The sequence below is a fragment of the Mixophyes fleayi genome, chromosome 4 (assembly GCF_038048845.1).
Source record: "Mixophyes fleayi isolate aMixFle1 chromosome 4, aMixFle1.hap1, whole genome shotgun sequence".
Taxonomy (NCBI): Eukaryota; Metazoa; Chordata; class Amphibia; order Anura; family Limnodynastidae; genus Mixophyes; species Mixophyes fleayi.
In genome coordinates this window covers 304026774-304047160 of record NC_134405.1, presented here as the reverse complement: position 1 = coordinate 304047160, position 20387 = coordinate 304026774, and the positions used below count along the sequence as shown (strand labels likewise).

The 20387-nt window shown below is 36.2% G+C and overlaps 1 protein-coding gene across 27 annotated transcripts in view; it reads right to left on the bottom strand.

The window, feature by feature from the left end:
* Window positions 1–20387, bottom strand: part of LOC142152884 (protocadherin gamma-A4-like) — a 445481-nt gene that overhangs the window by 131858 nt on the left and 293236 nt on the right. For 2 of the 27 annotated variants that reach the window (XM_075209965.1, XM_075209973.1), the window contains exon 1: window positions 6168–8925. The exons of 21 other annotated variants lie outside the window; for them this stretch is intronic. In XM_075209965.1, the coding sequence (XP_075066066.1) occupies window positions 6168–8612 (2445 nt within the window). In that variant the 5' untranslated portion in view covers window positions 8613–8925. Of the gene's footprint in view, window positions 1–1199; window positions 3940–6167; window positions 8926–12772; window positions 15554–17157; window positions 19772–20387 lie in introns of those variants that run through there. 4 more of the 27 variants (XM_075209950.1, XM_075209952.1, XM_075209984.1 and 1 more) reach the window with 3 other exon arrangements.

The following is a 20387-nucleotide window of genomic DNA, read 5'->3' as shown; positions in this document are numbered from 1 at the left end:
AGTGTATTTTTTACTATTAACATCCAATTTATCTTTTAAAACCCTAAAAATTACCATACTTTTTAGTTAAAAATGCAGCCAAAGCAAGGTCCTATCTGTTACGACAAAAACCCGAAACAATATAAAATCCATTCTTAAAATCTAACAAATAAAAAAGTTACAATTGTTTAACCAGCATATAGCAAAAATACTAAAATATGTCAGGTCGCAAAGATACAAAGTATCCCGGTCATTAAGGAGTTAAATATGTGAACCAGCAACAAATTTACAAATATGTCCAATCACTTTCTAATAGTAAGAACATTACAACACAATTTAAATTTGTTGTTCAACGTTGTGATAATACTCCCTTACCACTTCCATGACAGAAAATATTAAAACCAAAAAAGTGAAAACATTTGAATTAGGTTTAACCATTCAAATGCTGATCAGTTGTGGATTTGGCAAAAGTAGAGTATCTCTGAGTAACCTTAAAAAAAGGTAACGGCAGGAAAAAAAACGTAGCGCCTATCTAGGACTATGTGTAAAAACAGGCAGAATTTCCTTGCATACAAACAAAATGTCATTTGTACCCCTTGTAGTACAACATGGTTTGTCTAGGTGCAAGTTTGCACCCTCTAGCCCTGTGCATAGCCCAATCACTGCTTAATAGCAATTATCAACAATATTTTCTTTCTGGTGATCTGAGTTTCCTGGATAACAGCTTTAATGATAACAAATACCATGACTACATATTGCATGCTTACCATTATATCTGTACAAACAATAGTGTCATTAAATGATTTAACACTGCAAATGTCACAACAGTGCGTTTAAAGAAACCTCAATTTCAGTTTTCATATCCTTAAGATATAATGTTTGAAAGATCTGATTATGACCTAAAAATAAGGGATTTGCTACCTGGAGCATTAATGGAAACTTATGTACCCATTAATAACCCAGCTGCAATTTAAATTTACACTATGCAATGGCACATAGATCATTGTTTTAATCAGAAAACACTTTAAGATCAATTAATATAATGCATATAAATATTGCCATGTATAGCTGCATGTTACATTATTTGTCAAAGAAATATATAGCAGAATATTTTTACAACCATCTAGAATACACTGTAGCTGAACTGTTACATTACAGTATATAAACTATTTCAACCATAAGAGCAATTAAGTTGTACAGCAATGAATCCGCAGACTCACCTGGTTGGGCTCTGTCAGTAAACCTGAAGGATTGTCAGAAGTATACTCAGTGTTCCTGACTGTATTGTCCAACTGCGGATAATCCGGAGGTGTAACAAAGGTAAAATCCTGATTATTTGTTGTTGGAGGAAAACAAGTTGGATAACATGGCCCTGAAGGGTTGGGTGGAACCATCCTGACTTCCATGTACTTTAAGGTTCCATCCGTGTTCAAGAACAACGTTGGCTGATACTGGTCTCCATAGGGCTTTGATTGTGATTTGTTTGCAAAACAGCAGCTGATGTTCGTGTATTCATATTCCTTTTTGAAACATTTCACAAGCAAAATGATGAATGTCACCACTGAAACTAAGCCGATTGCTACCAGAGAGATTATAAGGTACATGGTTAAGTCTGACATGACTTTAGAATTTTCTGGATAATCAGGAGACTTGTGGCTGTTTTGCAGAACAGTGTCTATAACATTTACAAATATCGTGACTGTGGTCGACAATGCCGGTTCTCCATGATCTCTAACTAATACAAGTAGTTGTTGCTCCGCATTTTCTGTCTCTTCAAGACTTCTGGTGGTTCTTATTTCTCCCGTAAATTCAGATATGTGATACAAATTGGGATTTGTGGCTCGGAGAAGAGAATAGGTTAGCCAAGCATTGCGACCAGCATCCAGGTCAATTGCAGATATTTTTGTGACTAGGTAACCAGCGGAAGCAGATATGGGAATCTTCTCTTGAGAAGTAAGTTCTCTAGAGAGATCTGGATATAGAACAGTTGGATAATTATCATTGGTATCCAAAACAAATATAAATAGAGTTACATTTGAGGACAATTTTGGAAATCCAGAATCTTCTACTCTTACAATAATTTGCAAGACTTGAATATGTTCATAGTCAAAGGAATGTTGGGCATAAATATGACCACTGCTAGGATTAATATAAACAAATGAGGATATGGAAGAGCTATCAATCATGCTGTCTGCAATGGAGTAAATCAGGTTTGAATTAAATCCTATATCTGGATCAATTGCAGAAACTGAACACAGTAAACTACCAGGATCATTGTTTTCTGTAATAAAAGCATTATAGATCTGCTGTAAAAACACTGGGGGATTGTCATTTATATCAGAAATGTTTAGCATGATCGTAGTCTCAGTGTTTAAAGGGGGAACACCCAAATCTGACGCGATAATTTGGATAGTATATTGGGGCACTGTTTCTCTATCCAGAATGCCATCTGTAATTAGTGAAAAATGATTTTTGAATGGTTTAAATGTAAAAGGTAGACCTGGTGACACTTGTAATCGAACCTCTCCATTTTTTCCAGAATCTCTATCCTTTACATTGACAAATCCAACTACAGTTCCTGGTGGTGAATTTTCAGGCACCTCATTCATCATAGAAGAAAAATATATTTCTGGAGCGTTATCATTAATGTCTTGTACATGAATCTGAATGAGACAATATCCTTCCAATTCAGGTATTCCTTTGTCTACAGCTCTGATAGATAATTCATAAATGTTTGCTTCCTCAAAATCCACAGTTCTCCTAACAGAGATAGCCCCAGTATATGGATGTAAGTCAAATATTTCCTTTCCCAATTCTGAGGTGTGATGATCAAAAGCATACTCAATTTCACCGTTTACACCTTCATCCGGATCTGTTGCATTGAGCGTGATTATAACTGTTTTTAAAGGGAGGTTTTCCAGTATGCTGATTTTATAAACTGACTGATCAAACACTGGTGCATTGTCATTAATATCTAACACAGCGATGGTTATCTGGGTAGATCCTGACCTGGGCTGATCACCACCATCATATGCAGTGAGGACCAGGCTATGCTCTTTCATGTCTTCTCTATCCAGAGTATTCTCTAGAACAAGCTGTGGAATCAGTGTCCCATCTATTCGATTTTTCACAGATAATGAAAAATATGGACTTGGGCTTAGTTTATACTGATGAATACCATTTGTACCAACGTCTGCATCCTGTGCAATTTCTAGTGGAAATCGAGCCCCACGACTTGAAACTAGCTCTGTGATTCTTATGATCTGTTCAGATGCTGGGAAAATTGGGGCATTATCATTTATGTCTAAAATATCTATTTCCAGACTGAAAAGCTCCAAAGGATTTTCAGCTACAATCTCTATATGTAACAAGCAGTTAGAACTGGAGCCACACAGGCTCTCTCTATCAATTCTGTCTTTTACAGTCAGAGATCCAGTAACCTGGTTCACAGAAAAATGTATACTGCTGCCCTGAGATCCCAGATTCAGTCTACGCTTTGAAATTTCCATAAGGTTTAACCTCAGATCCTGTGCTACATTCCCCACAACAGTTCCTGGATCTGCCTCCTCAGCAACAGAATAACGCAGCTGCCCAGAGACCCAGCCCCAGCTACAAAGGAGAAAGGAAAATGCTACTTGCCAGTTCCAAGCTCTGGAGCAGCCCTGGATGTTCATATTATAATGTCTCCCTCTGAGATGTGTTATCCTGGAGGTGTTTTGTAATCCAATATATAGTCATCTTCAGATAAAATCCCTTGAAAGGAATAAAATCCTTGCCCAGTGCATCGTAACAGCATTCATCCCAGCAGCAGCTCTTCTTTGTGTGCGAGGAGGAAGATGGGAGGGTGAATCACTGAGCCAGGGGGAGGAGAGTACAGAGCTGACAAGAGCAGATTCCACTCATTTAGTTTAAGAAATGATCGGATGACAAGCCTGCCCTCTTGTGGTGAATCATGTTAACATCATAAAATTAACATAATTTCTGGACTCTAGTTCCATTTTTAAATATAGATTTATGGAAGAATAAGATGATTTACATTTTTATGTAAGAGGCTGTTTATTAACTTTGTTCACATATGGGAAATCAAGGGATTAGTTGGTTAAATGTCATAATGTTGTGTAGGGAAGTTGCCTAATGAAGCTACTTGCAAGGGAACTATTGCCTGGAGAAGGTAAAAGTATTTTTTGGGAGGAGATTTACAGAGATTTGACAACACATAGAATATATAAGTAGAACATCAACCTACAATATTCAATGTCCATTTGCAGAATATTGCTCAAACTATGGGTTTTATTTTCACATGTATTCTATATTTAATAGTCAATATGAGGCTACTGAAACAGTGGAATCATTCATTGGAAGCAACCTGAGGTTCAAGACATAGATGCAGGAAAATAATTTTATTTGTAAAGGATATAACTCATTGAAAGATGCTGGATAGGCTATGATTCATATTGATATTAAATACATCTTATCCCACAGATAATGAGTCCTAGCACCCTCAGCTTTGGGATTTGCAATGCACAGTGAAATTTTATTCACATAGAGGTAGTGCAATATAGGAAAAATTAAATTACAGACGTTAACAGGTGCTAATCATGTTTATTATTATTAATGTTTATTTATATAGCACCAATCATATTACCCAGCTCTGTAGAGAGTATATACGGAATCATTCACACCAGTCACTGTCCTATTAAAGGTTTCATTCTAAATCCCTACTACATACACACATATTAGGGTCCATTTTCTATGTCAGTATGTTTTTTGAGCTGTGGGAGGAAACGCCACGCAAACACTGAGAGAACATACAAACTCCACACAGATAGGGCCCTGATCTGAATCAAACTCATTATCATATGGCTGTGAGGCAGCAATGCTAACTACAGTGCCACACTGTTATTGAACACAAATTTGTAAGAACAATTACAGTTGTAGCTAGGAAACATATAGCTCAAAGCTAGGAATGAGCAGGCTTATAAGTGTCAAGTGTATATACTAAAAGAAATATAGTATAATCAGTATAGAAACAAGAATGATCAAGTATTAAGGTAATGTAAATGATATAGAGATAATCTGGTCTTCATAAAACAACAGCAGATATTAGTAATAGTTTTATTGATCCTTTTTTACCTTGTATCCCTAAACCAAATTCAGATACTGCAATGCAACATATCTTTTTAGATTTAGCTAATACGCTGGACACAGTAATTCATTAACAATGTAATTAAGTGTCTGCATGACTTTGAATGCCAAAATAGTTTGACAACTTGACTTCCAAAGTACAATAACTCTCAACTGACCCTTACCAGTGAATAGTCACAGGTTACAAGTTTATTATGAGTTTCACAACAAATAAATCATAATGTAGTATAGTATATGAGCAGATAAAAATGAATGGGCCTATTTGCTATCGAGTGGCGATAGGGCTGAGATAAGCAGCAATAGAAAACCTACTCCTACCTAGTTTTCCCTACTCATCCACCTTGTCCTCTCTGCTGCTCATGGGAGGACTGGCAAATTTTAGCCTGGGGGGCAAGACTGGACACAACAGCTTATTAGGAACATTTTAAACGAAAGAAAAAGCAGGTGGCCCAGTGACACAGCCCCAGGTAGGCAACTATGGAACCGGCTCAGCTAGCCCCCGCTGCTGCTTTTGATACTTTGGACCACGATCATCCTCTGCACACCTATCACTCTCTCTTAATTGGCTTCCAATACCACTTCTATGCAGGCGACACCCAAATCTACCTCTCCTCCCTGACCTCTCTAATTGTATTATCTTCTGTGTATGAATCACAGCAACAGGCAATCTCTCATTAAAGATGAACAAAAGTCTTTATTACAACTTTTGGGACTTTTATCAAAGAACAAAGACTTCTGTTCATCTTTAAATGGAGAGTGTCTGTCACTGTGATATCTCTCTCAGATAGATAGATAGATAGACAGACAGACAGACAGATAGATAGACAGATAGATAGATACCCACACACATAGCCAGTTTGGTGTTTTCCTTAATCAAAGTATTATAAGTAGGTTGTGTAAATGTCTGTTCATTAGCTATAATATCTGAAACATTGTCAATACATATATATGAAATAAAAAGCACAAAATCCAATCATGTGAACATAATAAAAGTATATGGTGCTATAACATAATACAATAACAGATTACCTGTGCTATCTCACCTGGTTTCCATTCAACAATCCTTTGTCAGAAGAACTACCAGTCTCCCCGACCATATCTTTTAGCTGGGGGAAGTTAAGAGGCTGCATAAAGGTGAAATCCTGTCTCTCATTTGTGTGGGGAAAGCAAGCTGCATAGCACTGTCCCTGGGGTTCTGGGGGAACCATCCGGACCTCCATGTACTTTAGAGTTCCATCCGTGTTCAGGTAAAGAGTTGGCTTGCACTGGTCTGTAAAATGATTGGATTGGGGTTTGTCTATAAAACAGCAGTTACTATAGCTACCACTGTCTTCCGTTCTTAAACATTTAACAAGTAATATAATGAATGTGACAAGGGATACCAAACTGATCGCAACCAGGGAAACGATAAGGTATAATGTGACATCTGATGTTGGTTTTGCATTTGAGAGAAAATCACGAGTATTGGGGTTTTCTGCTACAACTTGATCTGCTATACTGACCAGTACAGTGACTGTAGATGATAAAGGAGGATCCCCATGGTCACTGATAGAAATGAGAAGTTGTTGCTCTGTATTTTCTGCTTCCTGAAAACCTCTCACAGTACTGACCTCTCCTGTATGTTTAGACACTTGAAACAAAAAAGAATCTATGGGTTCAATGAGGTTAAATACTAACCAGGCATTGTGACCAGAGTCCAGATCCACTGCAGAGAGTTTTGTCACCAAATAACCAGCAGTTGTAGATTTTGGAATCCTCTCTTGAACAATGAGATCTTCAGAGTGTTCTGGATACAGCAAGGTGGGGGAGTTGTCATTTGTATCCAAAATGAATATAAAGACAGGAATAGTGGAAAATAACTTGGGAGACCCAGAATCTTCTACTTTTATGGTGATTTGTAAAACCTGGATGTGCTCATAGTCAAAGGAGCGCTGAGCATATATATTACCATTATTAGAATTAATATACACAAAAGAAGATACAGAGGAATCATCTATCTCCCTCTCAACTATAGAGTAAACCAGATCAGAGTTAACACCCTCATCTAGATCAATAGCAGATACTGTACATAGAAAAGTACCCGGGTCACTGTTTTCCTTAATGAAAGCAGTATAAGTAGACTGTGTAAATGTCGGTGCATTATCATTAATATCTGACACACTGAGAATAACAGTTGTCTTACTGTACAGAGGAGGAGACCCTAAATCAGCAGCAGTCAGCTCAATAGTGTATTGGGAGATTTTCTCTCTATCCAGATTCCCATCTGTGACCAATGAGTAACGATTTTTCATAGGTCTGATTTTAAAAGGCAGATTAGGTGACATATCCAGTTGTATTTCTCCATTTTTTCCAGAATCCTTGTCTCTCACGTTAATAAATCCGACAACAGTTCCCAGTGGTGCATTTTCTGGAATCTCGTTTATCAATGTGTTAAATGTAATATCTGGGGAATTGTCATTTACATCTTCTATTTCCACCTGGACCAGGCAGTTTCCAATTAGTTTTGGTAATCCTTTATCTACTGCCTTAATTGATAATTCATCAAACTTCAGCTCTTCAAAATCCAAATTTCCTTTTAAAAATATTTCCCCACTGTGCTGATTTAAATCAAATAATTCTCTGGCAGATCCAGAAGTGTGACTATCAAAATAATACTGAATTTCCCCATTTGCACCGTCATCCAGATCTGTTGCGTTTAAAGTGAATAAAACAGTATTTAAAGGAAGATTTTCTCTAAGAGTGATTTTATAAACTGATTGATTAAAGACTGGTGGATTATCATTAATATCTAATACATGTATTGTTATTTTGCAGAATCCTGATCTGGCTGGTTCTCCACCATCAGTAGCTGTGAGAATGAGATTGTGCTCTTGTCTTTCTTCTCTGTCTAAAGTCTTTTCTAATATCAGCTGAGGAATGAGAGTTCCGTCCTTACGATTCTTCACAGATAATGAAAAATAAAGATTTGTATTTAATGTATACTGACTAACACCATTAACACCAACATCTAAATCTTGTGCAATTTCTAAAGCAAATTGAGCACCAGGACTTGTAAAAACCTCTGTTATTTCAATAATATGATGATTAGTTGAGAATGTGGGGGAATTATCATTTATATCCAGAATCTCTATTTCTAGATTGAAAAGCTCCAAAGGATTTTCAGCAATTGCTTGCAAATTCAGCAAACAGCTCAGACTAGATCCACACAGACTCTCTCTATCTATTCTCTCATTTACACTCAATCCCCCAGTTGTCTCATGTACAGCAAAAAATGTTTGGTATTTTTCAGATTTTAAATATAACCTGCGCTGAGAGAGCTCTGCACGTTTTAGTCCCAGATCCTGAGCTACATTTCCTACCAATGTCCCTGGTTCAGACTCCTCCACAATAGAATAACGCAGCTGCCCAGAGACCCAGCCCCAGCTACAAAGGAGAAAGGAAAACACTACTTGCCATTTCCAACACTGAAATGAGCCTCTGATGTCCATATCTTAAATGATTTTCTTGATATTTGATGTCACATAAATCCTGTATTATCCCAAATGCATGTTGGTTATATATTCATTCTTCCATCCTTAAGAAAATTAATCCAGCCATGGAGAGAAAACATCCACAGGGCTCTCATCGGAGCAGCAGCTCTTCTTTGTGTGTGAGAGGAAAGATGGGAGGGTGATTCACTGAGCCAGGGGGAGGAGCGTGTGGAGCTTACATGAACAGATTTACCAGCGTAGCTGAATACAAAGATCGGATGACAAGTCTGCCCTCTCCTGGCCAATAATATGAATATCACTCACAAACCTATAAAATCCAGTAAGTGAAAGCATGCATGCACACTATATAAACCGCCTGTGTACACTCAGTACACAACATAATTAGCAATATATTTTCAATATAAGAAAAATGGAATATTAATTTTTTAAAAGAGCATATATTGTAATAAGGCCATGATAATTTATGCAAGGAAATTCTGTTAACAAAATTCAATATAAAAAATATATTTTAGCTGAACATTTCTGAAAAACAAACACTCATCCTCAGACCATCCTGTGAAACCTCATCTTCACGCAGGGTAAAATATATTACTTTGCTGGGGAAATGGACGTAGCACCAAGTAAAAGCAATAAAAAACAAAGACAAAATGTCTTTTGTGTATATTACTCATACACAAATGCTAATGGTTATTAATGTAATTATAATTGTTACGTATCCTCATTGGCCATTTCAAATGCAGTGAGTTACTTCTAGTCAAGGGTTCTGCACCTGTATATCATTTTAATTTCTGTACCTATTTGGTGCTATGTTGTATATTGTTTCCACAATGTACATAGTAAACAGTCTAAGGAGCTGCAGTTTCAGAGACAACACAGGTAAATATTTTTATGCAAGAAAATTGATGCGTTGATTCATACAGCTAATATAAGTATTGATATTTAAAATAAAAGATACATTCTGAAGTAGATCGCCATTTAATTAATTTATAACATGTACTGAATACAGAAAAGTAATAGCAACCTGGCACACTTGTTACAGACAGAAGGATAGTTTGTACCAGAGGCAAAGCACTCAGTTGCCATGCCCAGTAGGGAAATTTAAGGGTGGGGGCAAAAATCTGCACTGGAAGACTCCACTCTGCAATTCTGTGCATGCGGGGGTCTCTGGAGCGGATAAACCAGAATCGCTAGGGTGCCTCTTAGCGCATGAGCTGCTTCAGCTGTTGTTCCGCCACGTCTCAAATACAAATAGTACACATGCACATATACATAATAAAAGTTGTTTTTAGTTATAGCAAATTAATGTCCCAATGAATTTTGCCCCCCTTCCTATTGCAGACAAAAACGACATAAAGTAATATTTATTTAACTAAAAAATATAATTATGGTAAGAGATTGTGAGGACATTTCAGAATAGCTATGTGCCTATTAGCAGCATACCTAATTATGTATAATCTGACGTAGACAGTGGTGAATTAAACAAGTCGGAAGCCTCCACTCCACATACTTATTTACTTCCTGATCGAGCACAAAATGTGCATAGTTCTTTACCTCTGCATCTCTAATCTTAAACATAGCAATGCTCATACACATACAACAGTAACATCTCATGAAATTCAAGGGAATATACCCCAATATTTTGAGGCAATGTCATATTTGCATCACTGAATTTAAATGTCAAAAGTCTGGGCTCCCTTGGTGCCGTGGTCCATAGGCAACAACCCGAAATGCCCCTGTTAGAATCCAGATGGATGGTGAACTAGGAATTGGAAAGAACCAACAAAGATTGTATGTCAGTAGCAGGGAAAGGTTTGAGACACATATCCAGGGCTGCATTTGGGTGAAGGGGAGGAGGGATGGCAAGCACCCAGTGCCACAAAAGCCCTTGCTCTATTTTTTTTTTACTTTAGAAAGATGTGCTGCCGTTGGTAAACAGGTTGATCTAGTCCACTCTCACCGTGTCAATGAGCACATGACATCACAATGGACATCATGGTCAGCTAGCTTATAGCCTTGTACTCCAAATCTAGAGTTTGCTTGTACACATTTTCTTACTTTGTGATGCTACCTTATTATGCAATTGTCAGCCAGGTCTGGAGGTCACCATCAGACATGTACCATGTCAGTCCCCCACAACTACAACATTTCCTATTACAGTGGTTCCCTTCTATCCTGAATTTTTCCAGTTTAATCCTATTTTTCCAAACCACAAAATGTAACTTTCAATACTTACTGTTCTACAATTTCCAGGTGAATATAAATAACAGGATAACTTAGAATAGTTTCTAATAACTGTCTTACCTTACTTGGCACGTAAAAGGAGGTATAGGGCAGATTTTATGGCCTGGACAAACGTCAGGTCAAATGAGTGTCCCATTTCTAAATAATGAGAGCCCACCCAATTATTACCTAGACTTTGTTATGTGTGTTGGTAGAAGTGGTACTCTGACATAATTGTTTATTTGTTGCTATTTATCAATAAAATATAGCATTTTATGAGCCAGTTAATGGTTGTAAGAAGTAATCATCTGTCCACATAGGTCTTTAACATCTGAAATAATTCTGTGCTATGGGTTGGGAAGAGATGGTTTTTGTTATGTCATCTTTTGTAGATCATATAAATGACAAATCCTAGCTGTATTTTAGATCTGATCACTTCGGACATTTAGATTATAAGTTAGATGTAATATGATTGTGAGCGATGCCTCAAAAGTCCAAATTGTGACACAACAAAGAGAGAAAGTGTATTAGATCCCTGCTAAGTGCTATATTAACCTGCCATACATAAATACACACATACATACACACATACATACATACATACATACATACATGTCTTTCCTTACTTCATGAGTTGTTCAGTCTCAGTCTTGATGAGTTTAGCAGGGCCCACACGGTACCAGGACCAGGCAGAGAATACAAAATGGTGCCCAGTGTTTCATGTACCACAAACTTCATTTATACCATAAATACATACACACCTACAATATAAGCTTAGTTGACGTTGAGATATCAGAAGATATTAAAGTAAATTTTTCCATTTTCTTCTAAAAAACATTATACAGGGACCCAGTAGTGGATGATAGTGTTAATTGGCATTGATCCCGGAGATGTTTAATATGTACTTTCATATAGAGGTATCATATAAAGAGATAGAAGTGGGGATAATACACATCATCATTATCATCAGCTATTTATATAGCACCACTAATTATGCAGCACTGTACGGAGAACTCACTCACATCAGTCCCTGCCCCATTGGAGCTTGCAATCTTAATTCCCTAATTCTATTTCATGTAGCACACAAATATCAATTTTAAATTTCAGTGTACAAATAAGCTATCAAGTATTTGTGTGCTACATGAAAAAACAGTCAGTATTTAACTTATGTGCAAAACAGAAAACTAATTTGCACCCCTTGCATTGTAACATAGGTTTGTCCAGGAGACTTAAATAAGAAACTTCTTAATTTAAGATCCTTAATGAATCAGGCCCACAGAGACTAGAGTCAATTTAACAGTAGCCAATTAATCTACTAGTATGTTTTTGGACTGTGGAAGGAAACCCACGCAAACATGGGGAGAACATACAAACTCCACACAGATAAGGCCATGGTCAGGAATCAAACTCATGACCCCAGTGCTGTGAGGCAGTAGTGCTAACCACTAAGCCACCGTGCTGCCCACTACACATGTACATATACACACACTCTGCTTTGCTTTGAACTGCTTGCGGAAAAATGACCATATATCACCAATATTATATTTTACCATTGTATGTATATGCAAACACACATTTTGTATGGCAAAACCTAAGTGTACTTCAGATATACAATATAATGCAAAACACAACAGAAATTGATATTTCAGTTTCGTGCTCTTGTAATTTACAGGGTGCATTTAATGTCACAATCTAACATAAACAGATAAACATAGCAGAAACTGTTTAATGATATACAGAAAACAAAATGTTTTTTTATACCTTTTTTCCAATGTAATTTTCAGAACTGTTTTTAACACTAGTGATCATCTGATCTATTTTGTAAACCTAAGCGCATTGCAGTTCATTCAGTATTCATTTCAAATCTAATACTTTTGTAATATGTATCATTATAAAACTAATAAAATAAAATAGGCAATTATAATATTTTCTCTCACCTTCTCTGGGTCATTCAAGCAGCTCATATTTGCCGAGTTATCGGTATCTTTGACCATACCATTTAATTGGGGAAAATCCAAAGACTTCATAGAACTGAAATCTTGCTGTTCGGGTGCTGGGGGGAAGGTAGGTTGGTAATATTGTCCTTGTGTTCCTGGAGGAACCATCCTGACCTCCATGTATTTTAAGGTTCTGTCTGTGTTCAAGTAAAGAGCTGGCTGATACTGATCTGTGTAGGGTTTGGATTGGGATCCAGTAAGAAAACAGCAGCTACTGCTGGAATCATAACTTTCTTTCTTCAGACATTTCACCAATAATATAATGAATGTAACAAGTGACACTAAGCTGATGGCCACTAGGGAAATAATTAGATACAAAGTCATATCTGAGGGTGGTTTGGAATTTGTAAGGGAATCACCAGATTTGGGTTTCTCCAATATAACCCCGTCTTCAATACTGACCAGTACAGTGACTGTAGTTGATAAAGGAGGATCCCCATGGTCACTGATAGAAATAAGAAGTTGCTGTTCTGTATTTTCTGTTTCCTGAAAACCTCTCACAGTTCTGAGCTCTCCTGTATGTTTAGACACTTGAAACAATAAGGAATTGGCTGGTTCAATGAGGTTAAAAACTAACCAGGCATTGTGACCAGAGTCCAGATCCACTGCAGAGAGTTTTGTCACCAAATAACCAGCAGTTGTAGATTTTGGAATCCTCTCTTGAACAATGAGATCGTCAGAGTGTTCTGGATACAGCAAGGTGGGGGAGTTGTCATTTGTATCCAAAATAAATATAAATACAGGAACGGTGTAAAATAACTTTGGAGATCCTGAATCTTCTACTTTTATGGTGATTTGTAAGACCTGGATGTGCTCATAGTCAAAGGAGCGCTGAGCATATATATTACCATTATTAGAATTAATGTAAACAAAAGAAGATACAGAGGAACCGTCTATCTGGCTCTCAACTACAGAGTAAACCAGATCAGAGTTAACACCCTCATCTAGATCAATAGCAGATACTGTACATAGAAAAGTACCTGGGTCACTGTTTTCCTTAATGAAAGCATTATAAGTAGACTGTGTAAATGTTGGTGCATTATCATTAATATCTGACACACTGAGAATAACAGTTGTCTTACTGTACAGAGGAGGAGACCCTAAATCAGCAGCAGTCAGCTCAATAGTGTATTGGGATATTATCTCTCTATCCAGATTCCCATCTGTGACCAATGAGAAACGATTTTTCATAGGTCTGATTTTAAAAGGCAGATTAGGTGACATATCCAGTTGTATTTCTCCATTCTTTCCAGAATCCTTGTCTCTCACATTAATAAATCCAACAACAGTTCCTAGTGGTGCATTTTCTGGAATGTCATTTACTACTGTGGTAAATGTAATTTCTGGGGAATTGTCGTTTACATCTTCTATTTCTATGTGGACTAAACAGTTCCCTTCCAGGTTGGGAATTCCTTTGTCTACTGCCTTAATAGATAATTCATAAATATGTAATTCTTCAAAATCCACAATTCCATTACTATAAATCTCTCCACTGTCTTCATTCAAAGCAAATAATTTTCTGGCAGATTTATATGTGTAATCATCAAAGAAGTACTGAATTTCCCCATTTGCACCATCATCCAGATCAGTTGCATTTAATCGTAATAGAACAGTTTTTAAAGGAAGATTTTCTTTAATTCCGATTTTATAAACTGATTGATCAAAAACTGGTGGATTATCATTAATATCTAATACATTTATTGTTATGTGACAGGACCCTGATCTAGCTGGTTCTCCACCATCAGTAGCTGTGAGAATAAGACTATGCTCTTTTTTTTCTTCTCTGTCTAAAGTCTTTTCTAATATCAGCTGAGGGACAAGAGTTCCGTCTTTACGATTCTTCACAGATAATGAAAAATATGAATTTTTATTTAATGTATACTGACTAACACCATTTACACCAACATCTAAATCCTCTGCAATCTCTAGAAAAAAATGTGCACCAGGATTTGTAAAAACTTCTGTAATCTGAATAGTGCGATTATTAGATAAGAAAGTAGGGGAGTTATCATTTATATCCAGAATCTCTATTTCTAGACTGAAAAACTCCAAAGGATTTTCAGCAGCTGCTTCCAAATGCAGCAAACAGCTCAGACTAGATCCACACAGGGTCTCTCTATCAATCCTGTTATTCACAGTCAAACCTCCATTTGCTGTATTTACAGCAAAATATTTGTGGTCATTTTCAGATGTCAAATGTAACCTGCGCTGAGAGAGCTCTGCACGTTTTAGTCCCAGATCCTGAGCTACATTTCCTACCAATGTCCCTGGCTTAGACTCCTCCACAATAGAATAACGAAGCTGCCCAGAGACCCAGCCCCAGCTACAAAGGAGAAAGGAAATCACTACTTGCCATTTCCAACACTGAAAGGAGCCTCTGATGTCCATATCTTAAAGGATTTTCCTGATATTTGATGTTATATAGGTCCTGTATTATCCAAACGGCATGTAGGTTATATATTCATTGTTGCTTCCCCCCAGAAAATCAATCCATCCATAGAAATAAAACATCCACAGGGTTCTCATCGGAGCAGCAGCTCTTCTTTGTGTGAGAGGAAAGATGGGCGGGTGATTCACTGAGCCAGGGGGAGGAGAGTGTGAAGCTTACATGAACAGATCCATTACTATAGTTGAAATAAATGTTTGGATGACAAGTCTGCCCTCTTCTGGTCATTAGTGATATCATATCCGACAAGCAAACAGAGAACAAACCAATTGATGTATTTAGTCTTTTAATTTTACTTATTAATAGTTTAGTCTGCTCTGGTTGATTCTCAGAATAGATGTCTGTTTATCACAAACAATTTTTTATTCTTCTAGTTATGTTTTTACTAATATATCATGAGGGAGTTTGTCCAATCTACTAATGTATCAATAAAATATTATTTACTAACATTACTTTTGAATTTCCACCAACACTGTTTCCCCTAGTCTATAATTTGACTTTTTAAAATTACTCACATGAACATTGTTGAAACCCTTATGCACATGTCCCACCTTTCTTTTCTTTCCTCTAAGATGTACATCTTAAGCTCCCCAATTCTTGTATTATAAATGTTGCACTTTAAACTTTGCACCAGTCTTTCTTTTGTTTTTTTTCCCATTGTATCAATATTCTACAGCAGGCAAAATAAAGTTAGATGCTATTAATAAGTTTGAAAATAAATATAGCAAATACTGAATGATTGTTCTTTTACTATTTCAATTTCATTAAACTTCTGTTACTTTCTCAGCTATCATTTAAAAGGTTTTTTAGACTTTATAGAAATATATCTACAAATACATGAAAATTACTCTATGTACATATATAGACTCTGTATATTTCTATGCATGTATACTTTATTCCTATTTTCATAGCTTGCTAGGATATTTTAAGTATATTCAAAACTTATCATTGATAAATATTCCTAAATGTGGAAAAATGTTGTACAATAGTTTGAACAATAGTTTTTAATTTTTTTGTAAAATGTTGAATTCATGATTTAAGTGTAGTGAAAAACGTAAAAAGTGAAATTGTGGCACAGAAATGAAACAGCCCTGATGTCCTCTTACTGATCCAAGATCAACAACAGGCTCACTTTAATTAAAGGCTTTTTAACTTTCTAGACCCTTTAAATTGATGATTCAAGTAATAGAATGCAGTAATTGGTGAGGATGTGACTATTGCAGAGATATGCCGTCAATTTTAGATCCAAATAAGTCATGCAGAATGGGGCTGTACTTTAACAAGTGAGAATAGCAAAAATAAGTTCATTTCCATAATCTAAAACAGGCTGATCATTTGCATTTTTTGCAGTTTTTGAATAACTCCAATAATGTTCATTAAATTGACGAAGGAAATATGGTAAGACCATGCACACCTGATTTTTTACATCTATGCTGAACATTATTTTTTTAATAAGGAGATTCTAGAGAACTGTAACAATCTATTTTTCCAATTATAAAGAATACAGCAAATAAAAAAATAAACTGAATTTGTCAAATTATTATATTCAATTATTTAGTGGTAACTATAGTAAAAATATACTAATAATCTTGCAGTTTAATGAGCATGTCACATATAGATACCAAATACTTCTACTTATTTTATGAATATTGTAAATAAAAAGAGAAAATATTAAGAGTTCATCAATTCGTTATTGTGCAACACATGGACCATCCTTACCTTATTAAATGCATATATAAAATTACAAGTGGAAAAAAATAACAGCAGCAATATGGATTTCATGCTGCATATTATTAATGTTCAAATTGCAAATATATCTTTTTCATTTGTATAGAAATTAATGAGGAAAGAAAGCAAGCGGAGAACTAATGTAACTTACCTTCTCTGGGTTATTCAAGCAGCTCATATCAGTGGTATTATCAGAGCCTTTAAACTGGGGAAGGTCCAGACACTTCATAAAACTGAAATCTTGCTGTTCGGGTGCTGGGGGGAAGTTAGTTTGGTAATATTGTCCTTGTGTTCCTGGAGGAACCATCCTGACCTCCATGTATTTTAAGGTTCCATCTGTGTTCAAGTAAAGAGCTGGCTGATACTGATCTGTGTAGGGTTTAGATTGGGATCCAGTAAGAAAACAGCAACTACTGCTGGAATCATAACTTTCTTTCCTCAGACATTTCACCAATAATATAATGAATGTAACAAGTGACACTAAGCTGATGGCCACTAGGGAAATAATTAGATACAGCGTCATATCTGATGGTGGTTTGGAATTTGTGATAAAATGACCAGATTGTGGTATTTCAACTACAACCTCATCTGCTACATTAATAAGTACAGTGACTGTAGATGATAAAGGAGGATCCCCATGGTCACTGATAGAAATGAGAAGTTGCTGCTCTGTATTTTCTGTTTCCTGAAAACCACTCACAATTCTGAGCTCTCCTGTATGTTTAGACACTTGAAACAAAGAAGAATCAATGGGGTCAATGAGATTAAAGACTAACCAGGCATTGTGACCAGAGTCCAGATCCACTGCAGAGAGTTTTGTCACCAAATATCCAGCAGTTGTAGATTTTGGAATCCTCTCTTGAACAATGAGATCTTCAGAGTGTTCTGGATACAGCAAGGTGGGGGAGTTGTCATTTGTATCCAAAATGAATATAAAGACAGGGACAGTGGAAAATAACTTTGGAGATCCAGAATCTTCTACTTTTATGGTGATTTGTAAAACCTGGATGTGCTCATAGTCAAAGGAGCGTTGAGCATATATATTACCATTATTAGAATTAATGTAAACAAAAGAAGATACAGAGGAATCATCTATCTCCCTCTCAACTATAGAGTAAACCAGATCAGAGTTAACACCCTCATCTAGATCAATAGCAGAAACTGTACATAGAAAAGTACCTGGTTCACTGTTTTCCTTAATGAAAGCATTATAAGTAGACTGTGTAAATGTTGGTGCATTATCATTAATATCTGACACACTGAGAATAACAGTTGTCTTACTGTACAGAGGAGGAGACCCTAAATCAGCAGCAGTCAGCTCAATAGTGTATTGGGATATTTTCTCTCTATCCAGATTCCCATCTGTGACCAATGAGTAACGATTTTTCATAGGTCTGATTTTAAAAGGTAAATTAGGTGACATATTCAGTTGTATTTCTCCATTTTTTCCAGAATCCTTGTCTCTCACATTAATAAATCCAACAACAGTTCCTAGTGGTGTATTTTCTGGAATGTCATTTACTACAGTGGTAAATATAATTTCTGGGAAATTGTCATTTACATCTTCTATTTCTACTTGAACTAAACAGTTCCCTTCCAGTTTGGGAATCCCTTTGTCTACTGCCTTAATAGATAATTCATAAAAATTTGATTCTTCAAAATCCACAATTCCATTATTATAAATCTCTCCACTGTCTTCATTCAAAGCAAATAATTTTCTGGCAGATTTAAATGTGTGGTCGTCAAAGAAGTACTGAATTTCCCCATTTGCACCATCATCCAGATCTGTTACATTTAATCTTAATAGAGCAGTTTTTAAAGGGAGATTTTCCTTTACTGTGATTTTATAAACTGATTGATCAAAGACCGGTGGATTATCATTAATATCTAATACATTTATTGTTATGTGACAGGACCCTGATCTGGCTGGTTCTCCTCCATCAGTAGCTGTGAGAATGAGACTATGCTCTTTTTTTTCTTCTCTGTCTAAAGTCTTTTCTAATATCAGCTGAGGAATGAGAGTTCCATCCTTACGATTCTTAACAGACAATGAAAAATATGAATTTGTATTTAATGTATACTGACTAACACCATTAACACCAACATCTAGATCCTCTGCAATCTCTAAGGCAAACCATGTACCAGGACTTGCTACTAATTCTGTAATCTCAATAGTGCGATTATTAGATAAGAAAGTAGGGAAATTATCATTTATATCCAGAATCTCTATTTCTAGACTGATAATCTGTAAGGGATTTTCAGCAGCTGCCTCTAAATGCAGCAAACAGCTCAGCCTAGATCCACACAGGGTCTCTCTATCAATCCTGTTATTTACAGTCAAACCTCCATTTGCCTTATTTAAAGCAAAATATTTGCGGTCAATTCCTGATGTCAAATGTAACCTGCGCTGAGAGAGCTCTGCACGTTTTAGACCCAGATCCTGAGCTACATTTCCTACCAATGTCCCTGGTTCAGATTCCTCCACAATAGAATAACGAAGCTGCCCAGAGACCCAGCCCCAGCTACAAAGGAGAAAGGAAATCACTACTTGCCATTTCCAGCACTGAAAGGAAACTCTGAAGTCCATATCTTAAATTATTTTCTTGATATTTGATGTCAAATAGGTCCTGTATTATACAAAATGCATGTAGGTTATATATTCATTGTTCCATCCCCCCAGAAAATCAATCCATCCATAGAAATAAAAAATCCACAGGGCTCTCATCGAAGCAGCAGCTCTTCTTTTTGTGAGAGAAAAGATGGGCGGGTGAATCACTGAGCCAGGGGGAGGAGAGAGTGAAGCTGACATGAGCAGATCCATTACTATAGTTGAAATAAACGTTTGGTTGACAAGTCTGCCCTCTTCTGGTCAATAGTGATAACTTCATAGCCAACAAGCAAAATTATAATATAATTAATTGATCCATTGTAGTCTTTCCATTCCACTTATAAATAGTTTGATCTGCATTAGCCTAGTCTCTAAACAGACCTATGATTATCATAAACAAGTTTAAATTAATTTACTGTGAATTTTAACCACTATATTATGTGTAAATTTGTTTGAATCTTCCACTATTGTTCCAGAAAAATGTAATTTGCCAACATTAGTCCTAAAATATATCCATTCTGAACCTTGTTAAAACCCTTTGTAATTGTAAAAGCCATGTACATAAACGTTTCAATCAAATCGCACCTATCCTTTGTATTTTCCAAGCTGTGCATATTTAGCTACACAAATATTTATTTATATATTTCGTTTTAGACCCTGCACCATTGTTAGCAAGAAGATAATGATTGTTAATATGCTAAAGCAATTTATAAAAGTTCTGTTACTTTCTCAGCTGTCATTAAAAATATCTATATATTTTAAATTTTATAGAA